We start from the raw sequence: 26,456 nt of genomic DNA on the forward strand, positions 1-26,456 counted from the left end.
CTATCTTGAGGAAGGAAGTTCCGGACCTGGGTTCCCGATCTCTGCAGTGTTACCGCTCCACCAAACTCCAGCATTCTATTGGGAGTTTTTATTTATGATATTAGTGGGTTTTGATCAATACAGGGACTGATGGGTGTAAATCCTTAGCCGCAGGGGTGTTGCTGTGAGTGAGTTAGCCTGAGTTCAAGGTCACATTGACTTGATTCTGGACATCATAGCTTGATGGGATCCAGACACAGGGGCCACACTTATTCCCCATGGTGCACCATTAATTCCTAGCGACCTCATCTTCAAACAGAGCTAAAAGGAAGATAAACCCTTGGGATGGGCGGCTTAGAAAAAGGTCACTGTGATTGATTTTCAAAGTCAAAAACATGAAAACAATATCGTTTTTGTGGATATTTTCATCCATGACTAACTGTAATCTTCTCCTCTAAGTTCAATGTCCTTGCCTCAATCTTTCCAAGAAAGCTTATTTCCATGGACAGCGGTATGGCATTCTTACACCTTCAGAGAAAGTGTACTATAGCTCAAAGTTCAGTGTAGAGTGAGGAAGAGGTCCTTGCTTGGTGCAGGGCCAGCCACTCCCAGCTGCAGTGGGAATGATTGAATCACACTGATAATAGCTACTCAGCCTTAAAGGTATTGATTTGAGGCCTTCCTCAATTCCCCCTACAGCAGAACCACACAATAGGGGCAACTCAAGTGGGAGAGTATCATTCACATGGAGGGCCAGAGCAGTTGGGCAGAAATGTATTGTCAGCGGTTTGTTTCAGAAGACCATCCATCCCTTGCTTTCTGCAGTGTGTGTGTGTATATGTGTGTTTGTGTGCGTTTGTACAGTCTCATTTTCTATCACATACAGTATGTACTGTATGTCATATCCATAGCATGCCATATTTTCAGTACAACCCAACCTCCAGCCCAGTTCAAAGACTGAACCGTGTGTATTCTTAATGACATAATGAATACTGTCAACCATCTATCGTGGTGCGCTTGGCAGACAGTCATGGTGTTGCTATGCCGAATGCTAGCCGAAAAGAATTAAGCTGTAGGACAGAAGCAAAGGTTGGTCAAACGGGTATTAGTATTTGGTGATACAGACTATGCAAGTTAAAATGTTGTCAATGATCAATAAATGCATGAGCGTGTGTTAATTAATGTTTGTATTACCCCCCAACTCCCACTGATCAGAACAGGTCAATCAATGCAGCCTACTGCCTTGCCTAGTTAAATAAAGATTACACATAATGGTCAATAAATCAATCAACAATGCCAAGGAGAGACCATGATATGAACGGAATGTCAATGACTTACCAACAATGTTGTTTAACCGCAAACATTGATCTCAAACAGTATACTGTGTATCTGTACATGTAGACAAACAAGGTTGTAACTATCTACTGTAATACAGAACCCCTGCAGCAACAACAACAATTGTCTTTTGATATTTTGATATCTGATATTGTCAAATATATATATATATATTATGTGTACACCACATCAAGAGTGTCATTACTGATATATCATGTCATCACACTTCTCTCGTTTAATTATAGTTTGGGATTTCATTTTTATTTTCCATACTTTTTGTAATGATTCACCAAGTTTATCAAAATGTTTTTTTTTTCAATCCCATTACTTCGTGTTTGTACAGATCCTCATGTTGAGAGCATAGCAGGAAGTATACAAAATCTTATGGCCTTAGGTCGTGCTTACGTTTGATATGTTTTGTAATTTGTCGTAGGATTTATATGATGTAACATATTGAGAGCATGGCATACCACCTACTCTATGTCAATCAACTTAAGAACAACCAATTAGACCTGTCTTGGGGTAACGACATGATGCCTAATTTCTTGCAGTTTGTCAAGTAATATTATGATGGTTCATTAGGTGTTAGTGGAGCGTTAGCTGACAGTCTTTATTTTAGGTTAGCTTAATTGAAGCTTCTCTAATGTCAAACATGTAAAGTGTGGTGTACCGCAGGGCAGCACTCTAGGCCTGAATGTTTTTGATCTGTCTTTTGCTGTCTCCGACACTCCGTTGCTTACTCTGTCACAACCTTGGGAACACAGTGGAGAGTCTTTTAGAAGTCTGTGGCTTTGCTTCTCTGTTTGTCTCTTGCTTACTTCTTGTGTCACATACCTCCACTGTGTGCATGTGTACCTGAAATCAAACAAAGACACCTCTCAGCTTTGAGGGGTTTCTTTGCTCCACTTTGTATTTTTTTATTATTTAGAGCATAAAAAAAGCGGCTGCACTGTCAAGTGTTAAATACTTATTTGGAAATGGGTTTGGCGTGCAACATTGTCAAGACTGGATCGTGTGTTCTCTATCAGCACTCTAAGCTGCATAAATTACAGCCACCCTGCGTGGTTTTTGCAGAATCTGAGTTTAAGGTTTTGGTTAATTTTAGTCACTTGTATGAAAGGAGAAATGGTGCGTGTTTGCTAACTTTCATAACATGGTTTTCCAATCCTTTATTTCCACAGACAATGTGTACAGAGAATGCCTTTCCAACGGGTCCTGGGCGGTGAAAGGCAACTACACCCAGTGTCAAGAGATTCTCAATGAGGTATGTACTGTCTGGAAAGGTAACTGTTTAACTCTGAGAATACTGAGCCTCTGTAATGGATAGTAAAATATATATTCTTCCATTCTTCTAAGGATACAAGCACTGCTGAAAATATCTTTACTGTCTATTTGCAGAGAAATTCTCAGTATCCCTCAAACAGAAACACACACATGACAGTCTGGAGGCAGCACAGGGTCAGACAAAGAGCAGCATCCCTAAAGCATTGTGGGAGTTAGTTAAAGAGGAAGTTTTCATTTTTACAACCACATCTCTATTTTGTATGTAAATGTAATGGTTTTGAGAAACTTTAAAAACAAATGTATTTGTATATTTTTAATTGGACATACAGTTGAAGTCGGAAGTTTACATACACCTTAGCCAAATATATTTAAACTAAATTTTTCACAATTCCTGACATTTAATCCTAGTAAAAATTCCCTGCCTTAGGTCAGTTAGGATCACTGCTTTATTTTAAGAATGTGAAATGTCAGAATAATAGTAGAGCGAATTATTTCTTTCAGCTTTTATTTCTTTCATCACATTCCCAGTGAGTCAGAAGTTTACATACACTTAATTAGTATTTGATAGCATTGGCTTTAAATTGTTTAACTTGCGTAAAACGTTTCGGGTAGCCTTCCACAAGCTTCCCACAATAAATTGGGCAAATTTTGGCCCATTCCGCCTGACAGAGCTGGTGTAACACTGAGTCAGGTTTCTAGGCCTGCTTGCTCTCACATGCTTTTACAGTTCTGCCCACAAATGTTCTATTGGATTGCGGTCAGGGCATTGTGATAGCCACTCCAAAACCTTGACTTTGTTGTCCTTAAGCCATTTTGCCACAACTTTGGAAGTATGCCTGGGGTCATTGTCCATTTGGAAGACCCATTTGTGACCAAACTTTACTCATGTCTTACTCATGTCTTGAGATGTTTCTTCAATATATCCACATCATTTTCTTTCCTCATGATATCATCTACTTTGTGAGGTGCACCGGTCCTTCCTGCAGCAAAGCACCCCCACAACATGATGCTGCCACTCCCATGCTTCACAGGTTGGATGGTGTTCTTCAGCTTGCAAGCCTCCCCCTTTTTCCTCCAAACAGTTCCATTTTTGTTTCATCAGACCAGAGGACATTTCTCCAAAAAGTACGATCTTAATCCCCATGTGCAGTTGCAAACCGTAGTCAGTTTGTTTATGGTGGTTTTGGAGCAGTGGCTTTTTCCTTGCTGAGCGGCCTATCAGGTTACGTCGATATAGGACTCGTTTTACTGTGGATATAGATACTTTTGTACCCGTTTCCTCCAGCACCTTCACATGGTCCTTTGCTGTTGTTCTGGGATTGATTTGCACTTTTCGCACCAAAGTATATTCATCTCCTTCCTGAGTGGTATGATGGCTGCATGGTCCCATGGTGTTTATACTTGTGTAATGTTGTTTGCACAGATGAACATGGTACCTTCAGGCATTTGGAAATTGCTCCCAAGGATGAACCAGACACTTTTTTTCTGTTCTTGGCTGATTTCAAGGTAGGCCTTGAAATATATTGTAAGGGATCTCGTCCTCCTCTTCTGAGGAGGAGTAGCAAGAAGGATCGGAGGACCAAAACGCAGCGTTGTAAGTGTCCATAAATTAATGAAGCAAAATTAACACTGAACAAAAACAATAAGCAACAAATGAACAGTCCCGTAAGGTGAATGACAAACACTAAACAGGAAATATACAAAACCGAAACAGTACCGTGTGTCCCAAACACTCTCACGGAAACAAACACCCACAAACCAAAATTGAAACCAGGCTACCTAAGTATGATTCTCAATCAGAGACAACTAACGACACCTGCCTCTGATTGAGAACCATACTAGGCCGAACACAAAAACCAACATAGAAAAACAAACAGACTGCCCACCCCAATTCACGCCCTGACCATACTAAAACAAAGAATAAAATAACAGAACTATGGCCAGAACGTGACATATATCCACAGGTACACCTCCAATTGACTCAATTGATGTCAATTAGCCTACCAGAAGCTTCTAAATCCATGACATCCTTTTCTGAAATTTTCCAAGCTATTTCAAGGCACTGTCAACTTAGTGTATGTAAACTTCTGATCCACTGGAATTGTGATGAAGCTGAAGTTGATTTGGTGGAATGTGAAGTTTTGGTTTGTTCATGCTAACTTAGATGCACTTTATTACTGGGTAATTAAAATGACTTTTGAGGTCATGAGAAGTATGAATTTAGGCAAAATTGCGGATTATTTACAAAAGTTGTCGGAGATGAGACATCGTGCGACTTCTTTCTACATTGCTCAACCGGAAGCCGCGTTTTTGAGAAACTTACCTCAAATAGCAAATTATGAACAAAGGCTCCAAAAACATCTCTCAGTATAGGGAAGCAGAACATTAGATGTTGTGAAATTGTTTAATTCCGAACTTTATCCCCAATGTTATACTCCCTTTTACTGCGACTCAAAAGATTCCTCTCCATCCATTCTACAAGTAACTGCTAAAATAAAGGAAACACTTTAGTAAATTAGGGGTACAACGTGTATTGAAAGCAACTACAACACAGGAATTTCCAGAGTCTGCAGAATCTATGTCAAGGCGCATTGAAGTTGTTCTGGCGGCTGTTGGTGTTTCTTTGATTTTGCCAGTTATGTGTAGTAGCAAGCTACACAGAGAATGGAACAGCTGGATAAGCTAAACAGCTCGAGTTGCACAAAAGGGAATATAATGTTGCGGATAATGTTCAGAATGACACAATTTCACGTGTACAACATCTAAACATCTGCATCACTATACAGAGATTTTACTTTCCTAAAAGGACATATTTAGATTTTTTTGGAGCGTTTGTTCATGTTTTTTCAGGGCCCCCATACTACACAACGAGGATGATGAATTGATTTGCTGTTTGGGTTTCTCATAAACAAGTGGAATGACAATAAAAGGTGTCTGAACCCTTCCTATAACATAATTTTCATAAAAAATATAGATTTGATCGTAAAAAAGAAAGCTTCTACTGTAAGTACCTTGCTCAAGGGCACAACGACTGTAGCACCTCCGATACTGATGCAAGCAACCCGCACATTCACCATATTTTTTCCGTCGGCTTTGGTATTTGAAGCGGGTGGCTACCCTCAGGTTACTGGCCCTATTCTCTAATCTTGAGGCTACCTCCTGCCAATAGAAACATTCTGTGGTACAACCAAAATCCCACCAGCACCACCATGTTCTCTTTCAGCACACATATTCTTTAAAATTCCAGGACTGATGATTGTGTTATAGAGTGGGTGTTGCATGCTTCATCTCTTCAGTTTGCTTTTTGTTGTCCATGAGCTTCCTGTTGATGCTGGATGACTAAGCCATCACAAGTGAATGCCTACTGAAGCAACTGTGCTCCATCGAAATCGTTCAGATAGGGCCCAGCTCAGCTTTGTCTTTCACAGCAGAATCTACCAGTCATACAGAGTCATACCTTTATATCTCAGTCCTCAAGACAATAGGGCTTTTACCTAACCACTTTTCTTCCGTCTCCAACAAGCACCTCATGTAGCTCTATTGAGTCAGACACAGTTAATGGAGCACTTTTTTATGGGATAGGATGCTTAGTACCTTTCCCTCTACCCTCCATCACACGTTAATGGAGTCCTATTATTGTTGTGGGTCCTGGGGTGCCAGTAGGACCCGCACTGATTCTAGCCTTTACGGACAGGCAAGTAAGCGGGCCTACTATGGGCCATACATGCCTTCTGCCAGTTAAAATATGTATCATGGGTTGTTTTGGGAGGATATGAGAGTGGGAGAGAGCTTGAATTATGTATAGGCTTGTTATCTTATTTGTAGCTTGTATTTAACAATGCATAAGTGGTTGTTTACATCGACCAGATCATTATGGAGTGTAATGGAGGTGATCTGGTTGGAGGGAAGGAAAGTTAGTGTGAGGTAGTACTGTATACTTGGTCTCCCGAGCACTTGTTACACCTACTGTACAATGTGAGCTAAAAACATATTTTCTGTGATTTTCTCACATCAAGCTATTCCAATGCCTGACCAACTTATTGTAAACATGTCAATTAGATTCCCTTATAATAACACTGGCTGTACATTTACATTTTTCTCCGAAATACTTTTTAACCCCACATTTGACCTGTGACCTTTTTGCCTTCCTTTCCATTCCCTGAAAAAACATCAACCTTCATTTGAATGAGTCGGACAGTTATATTATATGCATCACTTACAGGTCTATGAGTCATATAATAAACAAATTATCTCCCTTCCCAAAACCAATGACACAGATTGATTGTGATTGCCATTGGTAAGCAGACAGCTGCTAGCTAGCAGTATTGTTAACAGGCGAACACGTGAGTCATCTAAGGTTGTTGAGGACCCCCTTGCCACTGGGCAGACGGCTGGCTGCACACTGCCTGCTCTCTTCTCCCCACCATCTGTTTCCTGAGGGACATACACATGCAAATGAATAAGTCCACTCACACAGGGGAGCACCCTGTCGACAGACGCCCACTGCTTTGTGGTTTGGCTCATCCAGATCCAAGCATGGGGAAGGTTGGTGCTGCGCATTTACAAAATCAAACCTTGTGGTATAGGGACAATTAAAAACAGTATGGGAATCAATGGCAGGGTTTTTCAAAGACTGAGGACGGTGGCAAAGCTGTGCTACTGTATTAAAACAGTGTCACCTTGCAGACACAAAGGTCCCGATGCACTTAATTAGAAGTAGTTCTAGTGACCTTTACTGATATTCAGAAAGTTTGCAATCCTTTAGGGTGTAGCTTTTGCTTACAAATCTTTTTTAAATCAAGTAGGGAAAAGGTTAACTATATTACTCTTTTTTTGGCCTTCACTATATCTGACTACAGTGGTTCTTTTGTTGGAGCTGTTTATGCCAGCAATTCACACATTTTACGAGGTATGCAGTAACAGTTGAATTTGAACACTTTTAAGTGTTGGGTTTTAACACTGGTTGCATAAATAGTGGTAGAAACTTTTATATGACTAGATTTTGTCGAGAAGGAATACAAGCCATCTGCTGCCAGTGTTGCTAGCATCAGCATTCAATATCACCTTTAGGGAAAGACAGAATGCAGAGAGGAGCAAAGAAAAATCTAGCCTCATCTCAGAGCAGGAGAGTACAAAAGCAAGGTATTTGTCTTTGACTTTGTTTTTTAGCTGGATCGTGTTGTAAATGATAATTTGCCCTTTCCACCTGTAGAACATTTTAACCCACTTACAGCACAGTGGGCTACTGACAAGATGAGTCAACCACTTCAGTGTGGTTACAAAATGTTCAATTTGATCTCACCATTTGTTCCGTATACCAGCACAGCATGGGGGGGGGCTGAGTAACTGCTTTCTAGGGCATCTTCCGGTCCGCAAAGCTTATAGCTGACAATGGGCTATAATCTTCTTGGTCCAATCACAAACCTGCATTCCTTGAAATCCCAGCAATTTGGAGCTTTGGCTTATGATTCACCATAGTTTATATCGTGGTTGCTCAGTTGGTAATGGTTGTTTAAGGAGGAATTGCTGTTGTCGCTAGAGTGCTGATTTCATTAAAATCATGTCCAGCTGTTGGTTTATGTTCTCATTTTCTCTGTGGTAAGTCTCCTCCTGCTCAGGCTGGATGTTTTGGGGTTATTTCCTCTTTAGAAGGCAGCCGAGTGAATGCTGCACTCCTATGACTTTACAGACTAAAATAGTGAGGAACAGATATGATGAGCTTTGACCCTGGAATACATAGCTAGTTCACTGCTTTTAAGTTTCCTTTCCCTGGGCTAGGCCCCCCGTAGGAGAGAGCTCATGGGTTAGGAGTCATGTTAAGGTTTATTTTGATTTAAAAGAACTTGGCAGAACCAGAGGTCATATAGACTTTGCTTTTCATGTGATTAACATGATCATGGACTTGAATTATGTATCTAGTGTATCTGGTCATTCACTGCATGCATTTGTAATAGAAAGGAGGAATTACTGTGAAATGTTCTTCATTCCAGTCCAGTGGCATATGTAGTAAGGAATGAAGCCATGTCCTAAAGACTTGACTACTCCGGTTTAAACGACCAATAGATGATTGCAAACAAACACTGCAAACAACCTTTTTTTTACCACACACAACTGTACTGTTTTTATTTGCTTCATACAGTACATATCTGTTCTGCTGTACTACAACAACACCAGTGCAGGCACATGTCCTCATCCCATTCCACTCTGGCACATGTACTCTTAAACAAGAAAAAGCACTTTGTTAAGGTAGGAAAAAGTCTTTCTCACCAGAGCCCCAGAGGCAGGGGTTATAGAAATAGCCATAGAGTCTATTTTCCCAGGTCAATCATGGCCTCTAAAGAGGGCTGCTTGTCACTCAGGTCCATAGACTTGACATGAAATAAAATGCTTACTGGCCCAATGCTTTTCACGTGTTGTATATGTGAACTCGGGTTGAAAATTAGGCCCTCTGGGCTTCGGTAGATGGGCCAAAGACAAAATAAAGTTTTTTTTAAATTGCTCAACTGTGAAAGAAAGTGCACAAAGAAGCAAGGCAACAGTAAACATGTTGTCCATAAATGATGCAGTGCCCCCCCTTGGGGCAATGAGTGACAATTATTACAACTTATGTTGTATGAATTAATAAGAGAGAGAATTAAAACAATGAAGTATTTTTTTTCCCTCGCTGGAAATCAAAACTTGATAGCTCACAATGGACGGGATGTCAGAGAACGGACCCCACTGCTTGATGGGGAGATGCGTTACAGGAGAAAAGCAAAAACAAAAACCTTAGTGGCATGTGGGGAAATGTGTTTATTTCACAGGAAGGAATATGTCATCAGAGCTGTTGCGAAATGGTGTTAAACTTATTTGGTCTAAATCTGAATATCAGTCATCAAATAATATAGCTGCAAGTAACAATTCTGGGGCCAAGCACGCCATAGCCACATTTAAGACACCATTGTGCAAAGTTTCATGAAAAAAGACTTTGCAGTTATGTAATGTCATCAAATCATATAGGTAGGAAGATTTGCAGCATTTTATAAAAACATATACACTACCGTTCAAAAGTTTGGGGTCACTTGGGAATGTCCTTGTTTTTGAAAGAAAAGCAATTTTTTTGTCAACGAAAATAACCTCAATGATCAGAAATACACTGTAGACATGGTTAATGTTGTAAATGACTATCGTAGTTGGAAACGGCTGATTTTTAAAAATGAAATATCTACATAGGCGTACAGAGGCACATTATCAGCAACCATCACTCCTGTGTTCCAATGGTCACGTTGTGTTAGCTAATCCAAGTTTATCATTTTAAAACTCCAACTCAATCATCAAGTTTGCAAGAAGAGGAGGAGGTTGAAGAAATTTGGCTTGTCACCAAAAACACTCACAAGCTTTTACAGATGCACAATCGAGAGCGTCCTATCGGATTGTATCACCGCCTGGTACGGCAAAACACCCAGTCTCAACGTCAACAGTGAAGAGGCGACTCCGGGATGCTGACCTTCTAGGAAAAGTTCCTCTGTCCAGTCTCTGTTCTTTTGCCCATCTCAATCTTTTATTTTTATTGGCCAGTCTGAGATATGGCTTTTTCTTTGCATCTCTGCCTAGAAGGCCAGCATCCCGGAGTCGCCTCTTCACTGTTGATGTTGAGACTGGTGTTTTGCGGGTAATATTTAATGAAGCTGCCAGTTGAGGACTTCTGTTTCTCAAACCAGACACTATAATTGTCACGTCCTGGCCATAGAGAGGTTTTTATTCTCTATTTTGGTTAGGCCAGGGTGTGACTAGGGTGGGCATTCTATGTTCATTTTCAGTGTTCAGTTAAATAAACAAGATGAACATGTACCACGCTGCGCTTTGGTCCTCACCTTCTTCCACCAACAGCCGTTACACTAGTGTACTTGTCCTCTTGCTCAGTTGTGGACTGGGGACTCCACTGCTCTTTATTTTCTGGTTAGAGCCAGTGTGTGCTGTTCTGTGAAGGGAGTAGTACACAGCATTGTACGAGATCTTCAGTTTCTTGGCAATTTCACGCATAGTATAGCCTTCATTTCTCAGAACAAGAATAGACTGACAAGTTTCAGAAGAAAATGCTTTGTTTCTGGCCATTTTGACCCTGTAATTGAACCTACAAATGCTGAGGCTCCAGATACTCAACTAATCTAAAGACCAGTTTTCAGCTGTGCAAATAAATTGAAAAATTATTTTCTAATGATCAATTTACCTTTTAAAATGATAATCTTGGATTAGCTAACACAACGTGCCATTGGAACACAGGAGCGATGGTTGCTGATAATGGGCTACAATAGTCATTTACGACATTAACAATGTCTACACTGTAGTTCTGATCAATTTTATGTTATTTCAATGAGCAAAAAATTTGCTTTTCTTTCAAAAACATGGACATTTTCTAGTGACCCCAAACTTTTGAATGGTAGTGTATATTCCCCCACAGTCATGGGGGACAACAAGTCTCTAAATTCTGGAACATTTTATGGGCAGAGCTTATAGGTCCTTATGGGATGCTTGTTTCTCATGAGGAGATGCGTATACAGTGGGGTCCAAAATTATTAACACCCTTGATAAAGATGTTAATGTAGGTATGGGGTTCTTTTCTGGTCATGAGCTCTATTTTCATGTCATTTGACTAAAGCACCAGTTCCCATCCAAGTGCTAATGCTGTTTAGCAATCTCAAGGTGTTTGCATTTGTTGGATGACATGAACATAGAGCTCTTTGGCCACGCACACCAGTGGTGGGTTTGGTGTCCAAATGAAAATGCATGAGCAGAAAATAACCCCATATCTACTGTAAAACATGGTGGTGGATCTTTTGATGTTATGGGGCTATTTGGCTTCCACTAGTCCTGAGGCCCTTGATAAGGTCAATGGCATCATGCGCTTTACCCAGTACCAGGATATTTTAGCCCAGAATCTTGTTGCCTCTGCCAGGAGGCTTAAAGTTGGCCGCAAATGGATCTTCCAGGAAGACAATAACCCAATGCACACATCAAATTCCAAATAAATGGTTAATGTGCAATGCTTATAGGTCCTTATGGGAAACACGCTTTTCATCGAGGGCTGCATATATGTTCAACATTTCATGAATGTAGCTCAAACGGGACTGGAGACATGCTTGTTCAAACTATTCAGTTGATTTCACTGTAGCGCCCCTCTTGGGCCAATCAGTGTAATTTTGTAAATGTTGCATCTCCATCTCCATTGAAAGACACCTCATTCACCAGTGGTGTCGACTGTGACGAATGTACGGAGACAGATCCACAGTTCCCACCCCTTATTTCCTCATGGGGGACAACAACTGGCTCAGGCAAGTTATCTTGTCGTTTTACATCTTGCCTCCGCTGTGCGTTAGGGGGATGCTGCTGCTCTGCCAGGAAAGAGAAAGAGATGCCTCAGGACATAGTACTATCACCATGTCTCGTTATGCTGAGGCAGACAAATGAGCAATGAGGGACTCATTTCCGAGTAAAAAATGCATCCCAATGTCTGCCCTACATCCCAGAGTTCCTGTTTTATACAGAATACAAGGTACTCATTGGTTCATTTGTGAATGACAAAGCTATTTCCCCCCAGTTTGAGCACAGCACAGAAAGAGAGACACAGGCACAGATAGCAGATAGGAGAGTGTAGATTAAGCAGTGTTGCAGCATGAGGTAAAAGAGACTCCCCCACCTGCGAGAACAAGATAGCCCTGCTAGAAACAGCTGATAGGATGAATTTAACATTTTTCACAAAGTGTAGTGGGGAAGACAGTTGGGCACAGAGCGAATGAAACTGCGAGTACAACTGCTACCTCTGTATCAGAGCACTGTCTTAGAACTAAAACATTAAAAGGTGGGGAGAGGATCATGTTTTGTTAGCCTGCCCCGTTAGAAATAAAGGGAAACTGCATGGATGTGTTTTAGTGGGAACCCCTTTCAACCTGCTTTTTTTCTCTCTCTCACCCACTTGTACTAATCACTACTGTATGTCCATTTACAATTTCGAGGTGCTGGAATCTCCTCTTGCAGATATCAAATGTATCAGTAAAATATCAGCTCTACAAGTGAGATGCTCCCTGTGTTCCAAAGTACAAAGCCAAAAGTCATTTGACCAAATGGCTAAATACCAACTGAATGTACCAGCTCAAATCTCTGACTCAGTCTTAACACATGCCATTGTGTACCAATGGCACAAATGTTTTCTATAATCACAGATCTTAGTCATCATCAGGAGTCATTCATATAAACATCAAACTAAAATAATTGTTTCTCTAAACCAGCACTGAAGCAGAAGGAGAGGCAGGGGAGTCAGGAGAAATGAGACGAGGGCCCAGCCATCCCTACTGTTCATAGGCTGGCGATGCAGCCTGCTCCCTCTGTTTGGCTCTGCATGGCATGTTGCTCCTCCATTCTCCCCGTCCTATTTTATTGGCTCGGAGAGCTTTCACTGGCCTCCTTTAAGAGGGCAGGAGGAAATTGGTGACAGATTTGGCCAGCGGGAAGGCTGGCCTCTAAGAGTGGGAGGCGGCTGGGCACCGCCATCAAAAAGCCTCCCCCTATCCTCCCCCTCCGCGGACCAGCGTTACGTGACAAAACATATGAGCCTTGTTCTTATCAGGTTTCAGGGAGGTCAGGCACACAACACAAGGCTCACAGCCTCTGATGTTTCAATAAACATGTTAACTCTTGAACAAATACAAAAACAGTCTGTCCTTACACACCGGCACATACACAATACACATGCATGTCCTGCTGATGTGTATAGATGGGTAGGGTGGGTTGATAGATAGATAGATGCAGGCCTGTGTACCACATCATATGCTAGGACTATCCGGTCTGTCCCAATTGCCTAATTAAAGAGATAGGGGCCAGGAAGGATGTCCACAGAAGCACTCTGGGTCCCTCCCTGACATCTGTTTCCCTCAGACCCAGCAAGAATATGAATATTTCTAAGAAACTGTCGGAGCATTAGGATCATCGTTACCATATGTGAGACCCTATGTAAAGTGATCCTTATAAACCTGGCAGTTGTTTTCACTATGGACTGGTATGATGGGATGAGTTACAGCTTGCCTTCGCTGTGTTTGTTTGGGGGCTGCTCTGAATGCCTCTACTGCTCAGCCAGGAAGGAGAAAGAGATGCCTCAGGATTGAGTACTATCACCATGTTAGAGACCATTTCCAGAGACCACCTTTGCTTGCTTTCCCCCATAGACAACTTCCCACCGATGACCATTCAAGCAGTGAACTTTCCAACCCGCTCTTGACATTGTCTCATTTATAATGATTTTCTTTTTTGTGTTGCTATAAAGCGCTTTGAGATTCTTTATGTAATGAATAGCGCTATAAAAGTTTCATATTTTTTTCTGCCTTAGATCCCAGAGTTCCTGTTTTATGCAGAATACAAGGGAGTCGTTGGTTCGTATGGGAATGGCAAAGCTGGGTCCCCCCAGTTATAGAACAGCACAGAAAGAGACACAGACAGAGATAGCAGACAGGATAGAGTGTAGATTAAGAATCTCTAGGAGACTCTTGGCAGTGTTGTAGCCTGAGGTAAAACAGACTCCCCTACCTGCAAGATCAAGATAGCCCTGTGTGAAACAGCTGCTAGGATAAGTGTGTATTTGCATATGCGTGTGTGTGTGTGTGTGTGTGTGTGTGTGTGTGTGGGGTGGGGGGGGGGGGAGGGGAGTAGTGAGTGAGATGGTAGGGGAATGGGATGCTTCCAGTTAGAATTTTTTCTCATGACTCATCAAGGCGTACGTTTGTAATCTGCCAGTGGCTGCCTGTTGGTAATCCATCAAAGTGACAGATTAGATTGTGGGATTACCGAGGAGATAATCCCATCAGGATGATCTGGATGGATAAAGATTCACATTTTTCTCTGGGGGGAGTTTGTTTTTATTTCTTTGTCTCTTAGTAGATCTTAGTCCCCACCGCCACCCCCCACCTCCCCGCTATCCAGTTCGCCAAAATTACAATAGTGTGGTGGATAGAATACGGAGGGAAACAACACTGTGGGGCCGAGCTAAATCACACACACACACACAGAGAGACAGAGAGACAGAGAGAAACATGTTAAAGAAGAGAACTAGAAGGTGTGCTCTGTGATGAGGTAATGACAACAGGTACAGAACAACATGTCCAGAAAGAAGACAGGGAGGCTGTTGTTTGTAGAGGAGATAGACAGTTGCCCCAAAGGTGTTAACTGTACGAGAATGTGAACGTTTAAATGGTGTAAAGTAAAGATGTGATTTAAAGTACGAATGACATATCATTTCCCTGTTTGATGTCAATGAAATTGACTAAATGACCAGTATGTGACATTTGATATCACTCATTGCACGTTGATATTAATGACAACAGTCATTGTCCCTTTATAAAATGCCATCTGGTTGAGTTTTTCACAGATAATGATGGGAAGTCATATAATCCAGTGTCAACTCAAACCTCTGCACTTTGACTATATCTATTCAATACCAGACTGTTCTAACAGTACATAATACAGACAGACATATTACATATTACAATCGCCAATATCCTTTTGTCCAATCTGTAGTCACATTTTCAAAACTCTAAACAAAATTAGCACAACATCCATCTGTTGTGGACCATACCATGAACACAATTCATGTTGTTTTCACAGAATATGTAGTCAATTAACACGTTTTTAAAATGCTTACATTTTCTTTACATACAAGCTTACCCAATACCAAAAATATGGATCTTTCTTGCCCTATTCACAAATGCTTGCACACAGTGTGCCAGAAATGAAGACCTAATGTTTAAAGCCTCTACTTCTGGAATAACAGCAGCTCAAAAGCTATATTGAAACAGCTGATAAGATTTTTTGAATTAACAGATCATTGAAACATTGAGAAATAGCTGATTTACTTTAAGTTGTGTAAAATAGACCAACCAAAGCTGATTCTAATCTCAATCGGAGACTTAGCCAGGTGTTGAAGTTCTTTCAATTACATGGACATACACAGTAAAAAGTGGACTCTTTGGATTGATTTTGACCAATGTGGAGACAGAAGAACACAGAGGAGCAGAGAGAGAAAAAACTGTCTGGACAAGGCAGAGGAATAGTTGAACCAGGCAGAGGATTAGCTGGACCAGGCAGAGGATTAGCTGGACCAGGCAGAGGAGTAGCTGGACCAGGCAGAGGAGTAGCTGGACCAGGCAGAGGAGTAGCTGGACCAGGCAGAGGAGTAGCTGGACCAGGGAGAGGAGTAGCTGGACCAGGGAGAGGAGTAGCTGGACCAGGGAGAGGAGTAGCTGGACCAGGGAGAGGAGTAGCTGGACCAGGGAGAGGAGTAGCTGGGCCAGGACAATGAAGAAGGAGAGGTAGGGGGAGAGGAGTAAGAATGTGTGGTGGTGTTCAAAGGAGAGTAAGATCTGTTGTCACTGATGAAATAAGAGCCACCATCATAGACCATGGTTTATCTGAGGCTGGTGAAAGAGTCCAGCGAAAGAGTCCAGCCTAGTCTCAGACAGTTAACCGTGGCTTCCATTAGCCGGAATTTTCAACAAACCAACAGGTAAGTAATGAATTTCACAAGGGCTTCTTCTATCATTACTGTTGCTATGTCTCACTGTAACTGTAGGCCACCAGTCTCAATGCAAAGATATATGTTGTATTTTTGTTCCTCCAAAGGACGTCTTCCTCCCTCTGGGGAGGGAGGAATGCTCCTCAGTGAAGACCAAGAGCATGCCATTGTAGGATTGTTCATTGCTGACAATGCAATAAAATTGAGAGAAATTCATACCAGAATTGTAGAGGACAACCTGGTAATTCACAATGTGGAAAGCATCAGCCTGACTACCATTGCTCTGACTCTGACCAAACTCAGAGTTGTACACAATTCCTTTTGGGAGGTCAAGGAACTCCGGCACGCCCGGGTATGGTGTCTATCCAATGTCTTTTTCTATAGTGAGTTTTACACTATGCTACTCTACATGCAAACATGGGTTACAGTACATACAGTAGGACACACTGAAAAGCATTTACACATACTGTGTTCTTTTTTTCAGAGAGTTACAGAGTTGGAGGCTAATCAAGCCCCACATTAAATAATTTATGTAGATGAGGCAGGGTTTATCCTGGCAAAAACACATCGGCGGGGAAGAAACACGTCGGCGGGCTGGGCGCAGTGCACGCTAACCAAGGTTGCCAGGTGCATGGTGTTTCCTCCGGGTTGGATGCGCGCTGTGTTAAGAAGCAGTGCGGCTTGGTTGGATTGTGTATCGGAGGACGCATGACTTTCAACCTTCGTCTCTCCCGAGCCCGTACGGGAATTGTAGTGATGAGACAAGATAGTAGCTACTAACAATTGGATACCATGAAATTGGGGAGAAAAAGGGGGTAAAATTCCCCCCAAAAAAGAACAAAAAAAAGAAGTTGACATACACTCAATTAGTGTTTGGTAGCATTTCCTTTAAATTGTTTAACTTGGGTTAAACGTTTTGGGTAGCCTTCCACAAGCTTCCCACAATAAGTTGGGTGAATTTAACCCATTCCTCCTGACAGAGCTGGTGTAACTGGTTAGTAGGCCTCCTGGCTCGCACATGCTTTTTCAGTTCTGCCCACACATTTTCTATAGGATTGAGGTCAGGGCTTTGTGATGGCCACTCCAATACCTTGACTTTGTTGTCCTTAAGCCATTATGCCACAACTTTGGAAGTACGCTTCTGGTCATTATCCATTTGGAAGACCCATTTGTGACCAAGCTTTAACTGGTGTCTTGAGATGTTGCTTCAATATATCCACATAACTTTCCTGCCTCATGATGCTATCTATTTTGTGAAGTGCACCAGTCCCTCCTGCAGCAAAGCACCCCCAAAACATGATGCTGCCACCCCTGTGCTTCATGGTTGGGATGGTGTTCTTCAGCTTGCAAGCCTCCCCCTTTTTCCTCCAAATATCATCATGGTCATTATGGCCAAACAGTTCTATTTTTGTTTCATCAGACCAGAGGACATTTCTCCAAAAAGTATGATCTTTGTCCCCATGTCCATGGAAACCGTGGTCTGGCTTTTTTTATGGTGGTTTTGGAGCAGTGGCTACTTACTTGCTGACCGACCTTTCAGGTAATGTCGATATTGGACTTGTTTTACTGTGGATATAGATACTTTTGTACCTGTTTCCTCCAGCATCTTCAAGGTCCTTTGCTGTTGTTCTGGGATTGATTTGCACTTTTCTCACCAAAATACATTCATCTCTAGGAGACAGAACGCATCTTCTTCCTGAGCGGTATGGTGGCTGCGTGGTCCCATGGTGTTTATACTTGTGTACTATTGTTCGGAAATTGCTCCCAAGGGTGAACCAGACTTGTGGAGGTCCACAATTCTTTTTCTGAGGTCTTGGCTGATTTCTTTTGATTTTCCCATGATGTCAAGCAAAGAGGCACTGAGTTTGAAGGTAGGCCTTGAAATACATCCACAGGTACACCTCCAATTGACTACAATTATGCCAATTAGCCTATCAGAAGCTTCTAAAGATATGACATCATTTTTTGGAATATTCCAAGCTGTGTAAAGGCACAGTCAACTTAGTGTATGTAAACTTCTGACCCACTTGAATTGTGATACAGTGAATTATAAGTGAAATAATCTGTCTGTAAACAATTGTTGGAAAAATGTATTGTATCATGCACAAAGTAGATGTCCTAACCGACTTGCTAAAACTATAGATTGTTAACAAGAAATTTGTGGAGTGGTTGAAAAACTAGTTATTGACTCCAACCTAAGTCTATGTAAACTTCCGACTTCAACTGTATGTTCCTCTTGGATAGAAAACGTGTGCTAGTGTTTTGACAGAATTATTAGATAATGAGTCGGGTTTGTCGTGTTTTGATTGAGTTAGTTTATGTAAAGAATGCTTTTTTGCATTTTGAAATGTAGAGTTTGTATTTGATGAACAAAATGTGGTTCTGAGCAGAAAATGAACTATTTGGCAAATTGTGTGATGTAGGTGTGTTGCTGTGTTAAGATACTTTTTCTAAACTCTTAAGTATAGGTAAACGCATGTTAGCAAATATAAACTGGTTTTAGAGATGAAATTGATTTATGTGACTTTTATAGATCCTTTGCAAAGTCTGCTGTACATGATGACCTCATGAGCGCAGGCTGTAATGCATGAACTATTGACATATGTAAAGACCACATAATCAAATATAATTGTATTTGTCACATGCGCCGAGTACAATATGTGGACATCTATAAGTACCTAGGTGTCTGGCTAGACTCTAAACTCTCCTTCCAGACCCATATCAAACATCTCCAATCGAAAATCAAATCAAGAGTCGGCTTTCTATTCCGCAACAAAGCCTCCTTCACTCACGCCGCCAAACTTACCCTAGTAAAACTGACTATCCTACCGATCCTCGACTTCGGCGATGTCATCTACAAAATTGCTTCCAACACTCTACTCAGCAAACTGGATGCAGTTTATCACAGTGCCATCCGTTTTGTCACTAAAGCACCTTATACCACCCACCACTGCGACTTGTATGCTCTAGTCGGCTGGCCCTCGCTACATATTCGTCGCCAGACCCACTGGCTCCAGGTCATCTACAAGTCCATGCTAGGTAAAGCTCCGCCTTATCTCAGTTCACTGGTTACGATGGCAACACCCATTCGTAGCACGCGCTCCAGCAGGTGTATCTCACTGATCATCCCTAAAGCCAACACCTCATTTGGCCGCCTTTCGTTCCAGTTCTCTGCTGCCTGTGACTGGAACGAATTGCAAAAATCGCTGAAGTTGGAGACTTTTATCTCCCTCACCAACTTCAAACATCTGCTATCTGAGCAGCTAACCGATAGCTGCAGCTGTACACAGTCTATTGGTAAATAGCCCACCCATTTTCACCTACCTCATCCCCATACTGTTTTTATTTATTTATTTTTCTGCTCTTTTGCACACCAATATCTCTACCTGTACATAACCATCTGATCATTTATCACTCCAGTGTTAATCTGCATAATTGTAATTATTCGCCTACCTTCTCATGCCTTTTGCACACAATGTATATAGACTCCCCTTTTTTCTACTGTGTTATTGACTTGTTAATTGTTTACTCCATGTGTAACTCTGTGTTGTCTGTTCACACTGCCATGCCTTATCTTGGCAAGGTCGCAGTTGCAAATGAGAACTTGTTCTCAACTAGCCTACCTGGTTAAATAAAGGTGAAATAAAAAAATAAATAAAAAAACAGGTGTAGACTTTTCCGTGAAAAGCTTACTTACGAACCCTTTCCCAATGCAGATATTTAAAATAAGAAACATTTGCTAAATAGCAAAAAGGAAATATTAACTTGAATAATTACAACGAGGCTATATACAAGGAATACAGGTACCGAATTAGGGTTACGTGCAGGGGTATGAGCTAGTTGAGGTATTTTAGGTTATATGTACATGTAGGTAGGAGTAAAAGTGACTAGGCAATCGGGATAGATAACAGAGTAGCAGCAGCGTAGTGTGTGTGTGTGTGTGTTGGAATGTCAGTGCAGTATGTGTGGGTAGAGTCCAGTGAGGGTGCATAGAGCCAGTGCAAGAGAGTCTGTGCAAAAAGAAGGGGATCAATGCAAATAGTCCGGGTAGCCATTTGATTAATTGTTTAGCAGTCTTATGGCTTGGGGGTAAAAGCTGTTCAGGAGCCTTTTGGTCCTAGACTTGGCGCTCCGGTACCACTTGCTGTGCGGTAGCAGAAAGAACAGTTTATGACTTGGGTGGCTGGACTCTTCTAACATTTTTAAGGCCTTCCTCTGACACTGCCTGGCATAGAGGTCCTGGATGGCAGGAAGCTCGGCCCCATGATGTACTCGGGACATACGCGCTACCCTCTGCAGCGCCTTATTGTCGGATGCCAAGCAATTGCCATAATACGATTCATAGATGATGCATTCTGCACTGTTTCTAACAGTAGGCAATACGAAAGTGCACTCTCTCTCTCATGAAGTTATTAGCTATCTTTTATATTAACTTTGACAATGATGTACACTGCCAAGTATAGATTTGTCTGTCCACACTATTGTTTGCATATTACTGTATTTTTTGGCGTATTATCTGGCTTTTTTCCCCCCTCCTTTCTGCAGAAAAAGAGCAAGCTGCACTACCACATAGCGGTGATCATAAACTACATGGGACATTGTATCTCTCTGGCAGCCCTGCTGGTGGCCTTCATCCTCTTTATGAGGCTGAGGTGAGTAACACTGTCCTCCTCCTACTGTCATTCCTCCATCATATCAAACACATCACATAACAGAAACAGATATTAACACGACACCCGCCTGTCACGTTCCTTCACGTAACTCAACACATCCTGTGTTCTGATGTCACACCCACACAACCCCATAGCCTTGGTTACGGCTAAGTGTTTCATACTCAATCCAATACAACATGAAACAATACAGTATGAAACCGAGAAGAAAATACCATTATTCCATAGTTCATAATACTCTATAATAATCCTGCCAAGATTCATGTTATTTAATGGCTCAGTAGACAGGATCCACGTTCTTGTGCTCGATACTTGTCACTCACCGGGGGGGATGGGGGGGGGGATATGTCATTATGTGTACCACCAGCCCGGCCCTCAACCCTGCAGTGCATGCTCTGTCATGACCCATCAATGTCTAAATTGATTTTCTGACTCATGACAAGGTTGGATGAATGAGGTGGTGAATGTAATGCAGCGCTGGTTTGACCTAGGTGTAATGCAGCCTTGTTCGGTTTTGTCCAGCATATTAGTGAAGTGTGTCCTGCTGGAGTGGCGTGTATTATTCAAATACATTCACACACACAGGCACGCACGAACGAACACACGCACACGCACACGCACACACACACACGGACACACACACACGGACAAATCCACTCTGAGACTCAAACACATGTTCACACAAGCGCAGTCTTGTTTTGTGAGTTTCGTTCTGGACTCCCAGGGCTCACCCGCTGGGCAAAAACTGGTTGAGTCAACGTTGTTTCCATGTAATTTCAACCAAAAAAGTTTGATGACGTTGAATCAACGTGGGGAAATGATTGGATTTGAAAAAAGTAATCAACGTAAGGAAATTGTTTTACCTCAATCCAATGACAATGACATGGTGATTTTTTTAAATGTCTTATTTCACATTGATTTCATGTTAGTTGACAACTCAACCAAATGTAAACCAAAACTAGATGCTGAAATTGTCTGTTTGGGAAGGTGTTGACCAGTGAAGGCGCTGTGCGGTGTTGAAGGCGCTGTGCGGTGGTGAAGGCAGTGATACGTGACAAACAGCATGTCAGTAACAACCCAACATGTCAGTCAGCCAAAAACCACGCATGTCTGTGTTTTCTCAAAGGCCACACCAACACAGATTATCTGGACTCTGAGATTAAACATATAGTGTAAGAGAATGTTTAGAACAGATTATCCTGGATTAATCTGGTCCGATTAATGTCAGCAAGATACTGTCTCACTGCTTCAATTGCTCCAATCATCAAGAAGTCTCATTTGAGTTGAGACAACAGAGGAAGATTGTTTAGGCTCACTCAATCTGGTTAACATAGTTACATCTTCGACATCAGTGCCCTGTTTATTAACCTCTGACCATCTCAGCTAATATGGAGAGTGGTGTGTGATAAAGCTATTGGGATTGGTCGTACTGTATGTATGTAGAGAATAGAGGACAGGAAAAGCTAAGGTTGTAAAGTAGCAGACAGGCCAGCGCTGGTCTAATGTTTGCTTCCTAAACTGAAATGAAACCGCTAGCAGGAACAGATGTCTGGGATGGACACACACATACACCCTGAGACTTCATTACTCCTTCTCCGCACATGGGCTGAACTCGCTGAAATCACAGCCTGTTTTATCTTTTCATTTGATCTGGCTGTGATAAAGCTGTCCTTTTTAATATTTCATACACACACACAACAACACAAAAGGTTGGCTCTAAAGCGCCTCTGGCTACTTCACAGGTATAGACCTCTCACAGGAGAATGGTAGCTGTGTGAGTCATACATTGTACGTACTGTAACGGCAGAAGAAAAGTCCCTGAAAGGAGTACTTTCTCATTCCCATGCCTCGTTTTGAGAGATTATAGGCCTTCAATGTCTTTTGGCATAAAATCGAAAGTCAAAAGGTGCGTTTTTTCTTTTATATATCCTCCTTTTATATCCCCTCTAATCTGCTCTTCAGGACTGATTACAAAATCGATAATACAATTTGAAGGATTATCAGATTACGGAGATGAATCAAAATAGCTTCACTGCCTGAATGCATTGTACAGTTGAAAAACAATGCACTGTCACTCCTGAGTGTATACGCTCTTCTTTGATCGTGTAATGCTTTGCTGTACAGTATCAGTGCATTCAATGCATGCGGATTGTTTGGGTAGCTCGGCCAAGGAAACCACTTTTAAGAGGTTTAGTGTCTGCACATAAGCTTCGGTAACACTTTGTTTGGGCAGTCCTAAACCTCCTATTCAAACTCAGTGAAGACCCCAGGCCTGGTTTAGTGTGCGGACAAGTTTAGATTGAATGACTTGAGGTTATTTTCAGTCCGGGAACACAACGGTAAGAAGAGGGTAAACACATTGCTGTGCCTACTTGTTCAAGCCACACTGAGTTAAGGCACCCAATGCACTGTGAACAGTATTGCCGAGTTTGAGTTGTAGACAAAGCATCCATGGAAGAACACTTCTGCTTCACCCTTCCTTTCATTCACACTTGCTGACATCTGGTAAGATACTGCCGAGCACTGAAACGTACAGACGCATAAGTGTAAAAGAGGTAAAGGTGCATTTGTATGGGACGAGGGCTTAGTTGTTTGTGTGGGAACTTCAGCTGACATGTATCGAATTGTGTTGAATTGGGCGGACCTAAATTACTTTCGCGTTATACCCATGTGGATATTTCTCGTGCACAAGTTTTGTAATTGCCACCACTTGGAAACTTTGTACACAACTTCATGATTTGTCAATTATTTTAACACTTAAGTGATTACGAAAGAGGCAAAGATTATCAGGGAAACAACGACTTTAGGTGATCATTGACTTTCCACTGATCCCTGAACTAGGAGGACCTGGCGGATTCTATTCCCGTCCATACTGACGTAGCAGCAGGAGAAAGAGACAGGGGATGTAGAGGATAGGAGGCTACAGACCTCAGAGACACATGGTCTCAGTGTGAAGTGATGGCCCCTGGCCAACTTTCCTCAGCTCCCCAGTGAACTGAGAAACGCACCGACAGCGAACATACCCAGGACCCCAGCACTGCACTGGCAGGGTGTTACCAACGCAGTGATATGCCATTTGGACTGTGAAACACACCAGGGGGAATCTGCGTCAGTGGAAAAGGACAAGCAGAGCAGCACTGCTGTTATCCACTAATGGAAAACCCCCTGTTGTGAAAACGACAGAGGCATTATTCACGTAGCCAAGCAGTATCTTTGCCTGATCTATCCCCCCTCATTTTGTTAACAGGTAAAGGAGCAGGCGCTTATACAACCGGGTCTCAGAGCATTTCGTATTATTTTGTATGTAAATCCGAGACTCTATTTTTCAAATCAAATTTTATTAGTCACATGCGCCGTGAAATGCTTATGATTTTCTAAGTTTCGTATAGTATGTATTAATTTGTGGATGTCCATCGCATATTTCGTATGATATGTTATGAATAAGCTAACTGCATGATATGTTAACAATTCTAGCTAGGTGGCTAATGTTAGCTAGCTCACTAACATTAGCTAGGCTAGGGGTTCAAATCAAATCAAATGTATTAGTCACATGTTCCGAATATAACAGTGAAATGCCTACTTATGAGCCCCCAACCAACAATGCTGTTTCAAAAAATATGGACAAGAATAAGAGATTAAAGAGCAGCAGTAAAACAACAATAACGAGACTATATACAGGAGGGTACCAGTACAGAGTCAATGTGAGGGGGCACCGGTTAGTTGAGGTAGTATGCACATGTAGGTAGAGTTATTGAAGTGGCTATGCATGGGATGACAACAACAGAAAGTAGCAGTGGTGTAAAGAGGGTGAGGTGGGGTGGGGAGGCAATGCAAATAGTCTGGGTAGCCAATTGATTAGATATTCAGGAGTCTTATGGTTTGGGGGTAGAAGCTGTTTAGAAGTCTCTTGGACCTAGACTTGGCGCTCCGGTACCGCTTGCCATACGGTAGCAGAGAGAACATTCTATGACAAGGCTGGAGTCTTTGACAATTTTTAGGGCCTCCTCTGACACCACCTGGTATAGAGGTCCTGGATGGCAGGAAGCATGGCCCCAGTGATGTGCTGGGCCATTGGCACTACACTCTGGAGTGCCTCTTCATCCTGCTGCTTAGGCCAAGCAGTTGCCATACCAGGCAGTGATGCAACCATGCTCTCAATGGTGCAGCTGTAGAACCTTTTGAGGATCTGAGGACCCATGATAGATAGGGTTAGGGTTAAGTTAAAGAGTTAAACTAGGGTTAAGGGAAGGGTTAGGGGAAGGGTTCGCTAACATGCTAAGTAGTTGCAAAGTAGCTAAAAGCTTCTAATTAGCCAAAATGCTCAAGTTATCTGTGATAATTTCTGAACTCGCAACCTTTGAGTAGCTAGACATTCCCGTTATATGCCTACCCATCCACCCCGACCAGCCACCTTCCTTTTGTTTTTGCCTTAGGTAAACATCTTTCTTATGTAACAAAACGTAACATATCATACTAAATGGAGTGTCTCAGATTTATGTACAGAATAATACGAAATGCTCTGAGACCAGGTTGGTTTGCAGCACAATACCCATGACGCTGTCCAAGTTCGTTCACAGTGGGGAAGGGGTTTAAAGCATGAAACGGGAAATGCTGATGCTTTCAAGAATGTGCATAGTGAAGATACAGGACTCCCTGGGGAGATGGATATTAACCAAGAGATAAGCCAGTAAGATGAGAGGAACTGTGGTGATGTGGGAAGGGGTTTGCTGTCAACCCTACTGTACCACTAGGCCCTTGAGATCATATGTAGTAAAGATCCACTCCGCACAGTGCCCTGGGCTGTACAGCAGCACAAACTCCCTCAAAACTGTGATACTATTCATATAATAAAGTGTAAGACATAAGCCAGTGTTCTCACTTGGAACAAACGTGGCGGAACTTTGGATCCCAAAGCAGCTGCTCGTCCACTTTCAGAGCACCCATTCTAGCGTGACGGCTGGAGTGGTGCCTGTCAGTGATTGTCACAGCTCACCTGGCACTGGCTGGCATCGACGCATCAGACGAAAAGCTGTCTAGCCTAGTGCCAGTCAATGTTTCACCTTGGCCTTATTTGTTATTAACTTTGCTTGAGCCCACTTCATTAGAGTCCGTTTTGCAGAGTTCCCATTCAAACATGTTGTTAAAGACCTTTGTTGCCAAGGTACCGAACATGAACTTAACATCAGCATTGAATCAAGCTGCAAATCATTGACATACAGTGCCTTGCGAAAGTATTCGGCCCCCTTGAACTTTGCGACCTTTTGCCACATTTCAGGCTTCAAACATAAAGATATATAAAACTGTATTTTTTTGTGAAGAATCAACAACAAGTGGGACACAATCATGAAGTGGAACGACATTTATTGGATATTTCAAACTTTTTTAACAATCAAAAACTGAAAAATTGGGCATGCAAAATTATTCAGCCCCTTTACTTTCAGTGCAGCAAACTCTCTCCAGAAGTTCAGTGAGGATCTCTGAATGATCCAATGTTGACCTAAATGACTAATGATGATAAATACAATCCACCTGTGTGTAATCAAGTCTCCGTATAAATGCACCTGCACTGTGATAGTCTCAGAGGTCCGTTAAAAGCGCAGAGAGCATCATGAAGAACAAGGAACACACCAGGCAGGTCCGAGATACTGTTG

At 42.1% G+C, this 26,456-nt stretch overlaps 1 protein-coding gene across 1 annotated transcript in view; it reads left to right on the plus strand.

Moving 5' to 3' along the window:
- crhr1 (corticotropin releasing hormone receptor 1) overlaps positions 1 to 26,456 on the plus strand; it is a 167,449-nt gene that overhangs the window by 86,313 nt on the left and 54,680 nt on the right. Inside the window, exons 5-6 of the mRNA XM_021624572.3 lie at positions 2,496 to 2,578; positions 20,681 to 20,787. Coding sequence (XP_021480247.1) covers positions 2,496 to 2,578; positions 20,681 to 20,787 — 190 coding nt within the window. The remainder of the gene's footprint in view (positions 1 to 2,495; positions 2,579 to 20,680; positions 20,788 to 26,456) is intronic.

This window comes from Oncorhynchus mykiss, chromosome 12 (assembly GCF_057628025.1).
Source record: "Oncorhynchus mykiss isolate SJ-2025 chromosome 12, ASM5762802v1, whole genome shotgun sequence".
NCBI classification, from domain to species: Eukaryota; Metazoa; Chordata; class Actinopteri; order Salmoniformes; family Salmonidae; genus Oncorhynchus; species Oncorhynchus mykiss.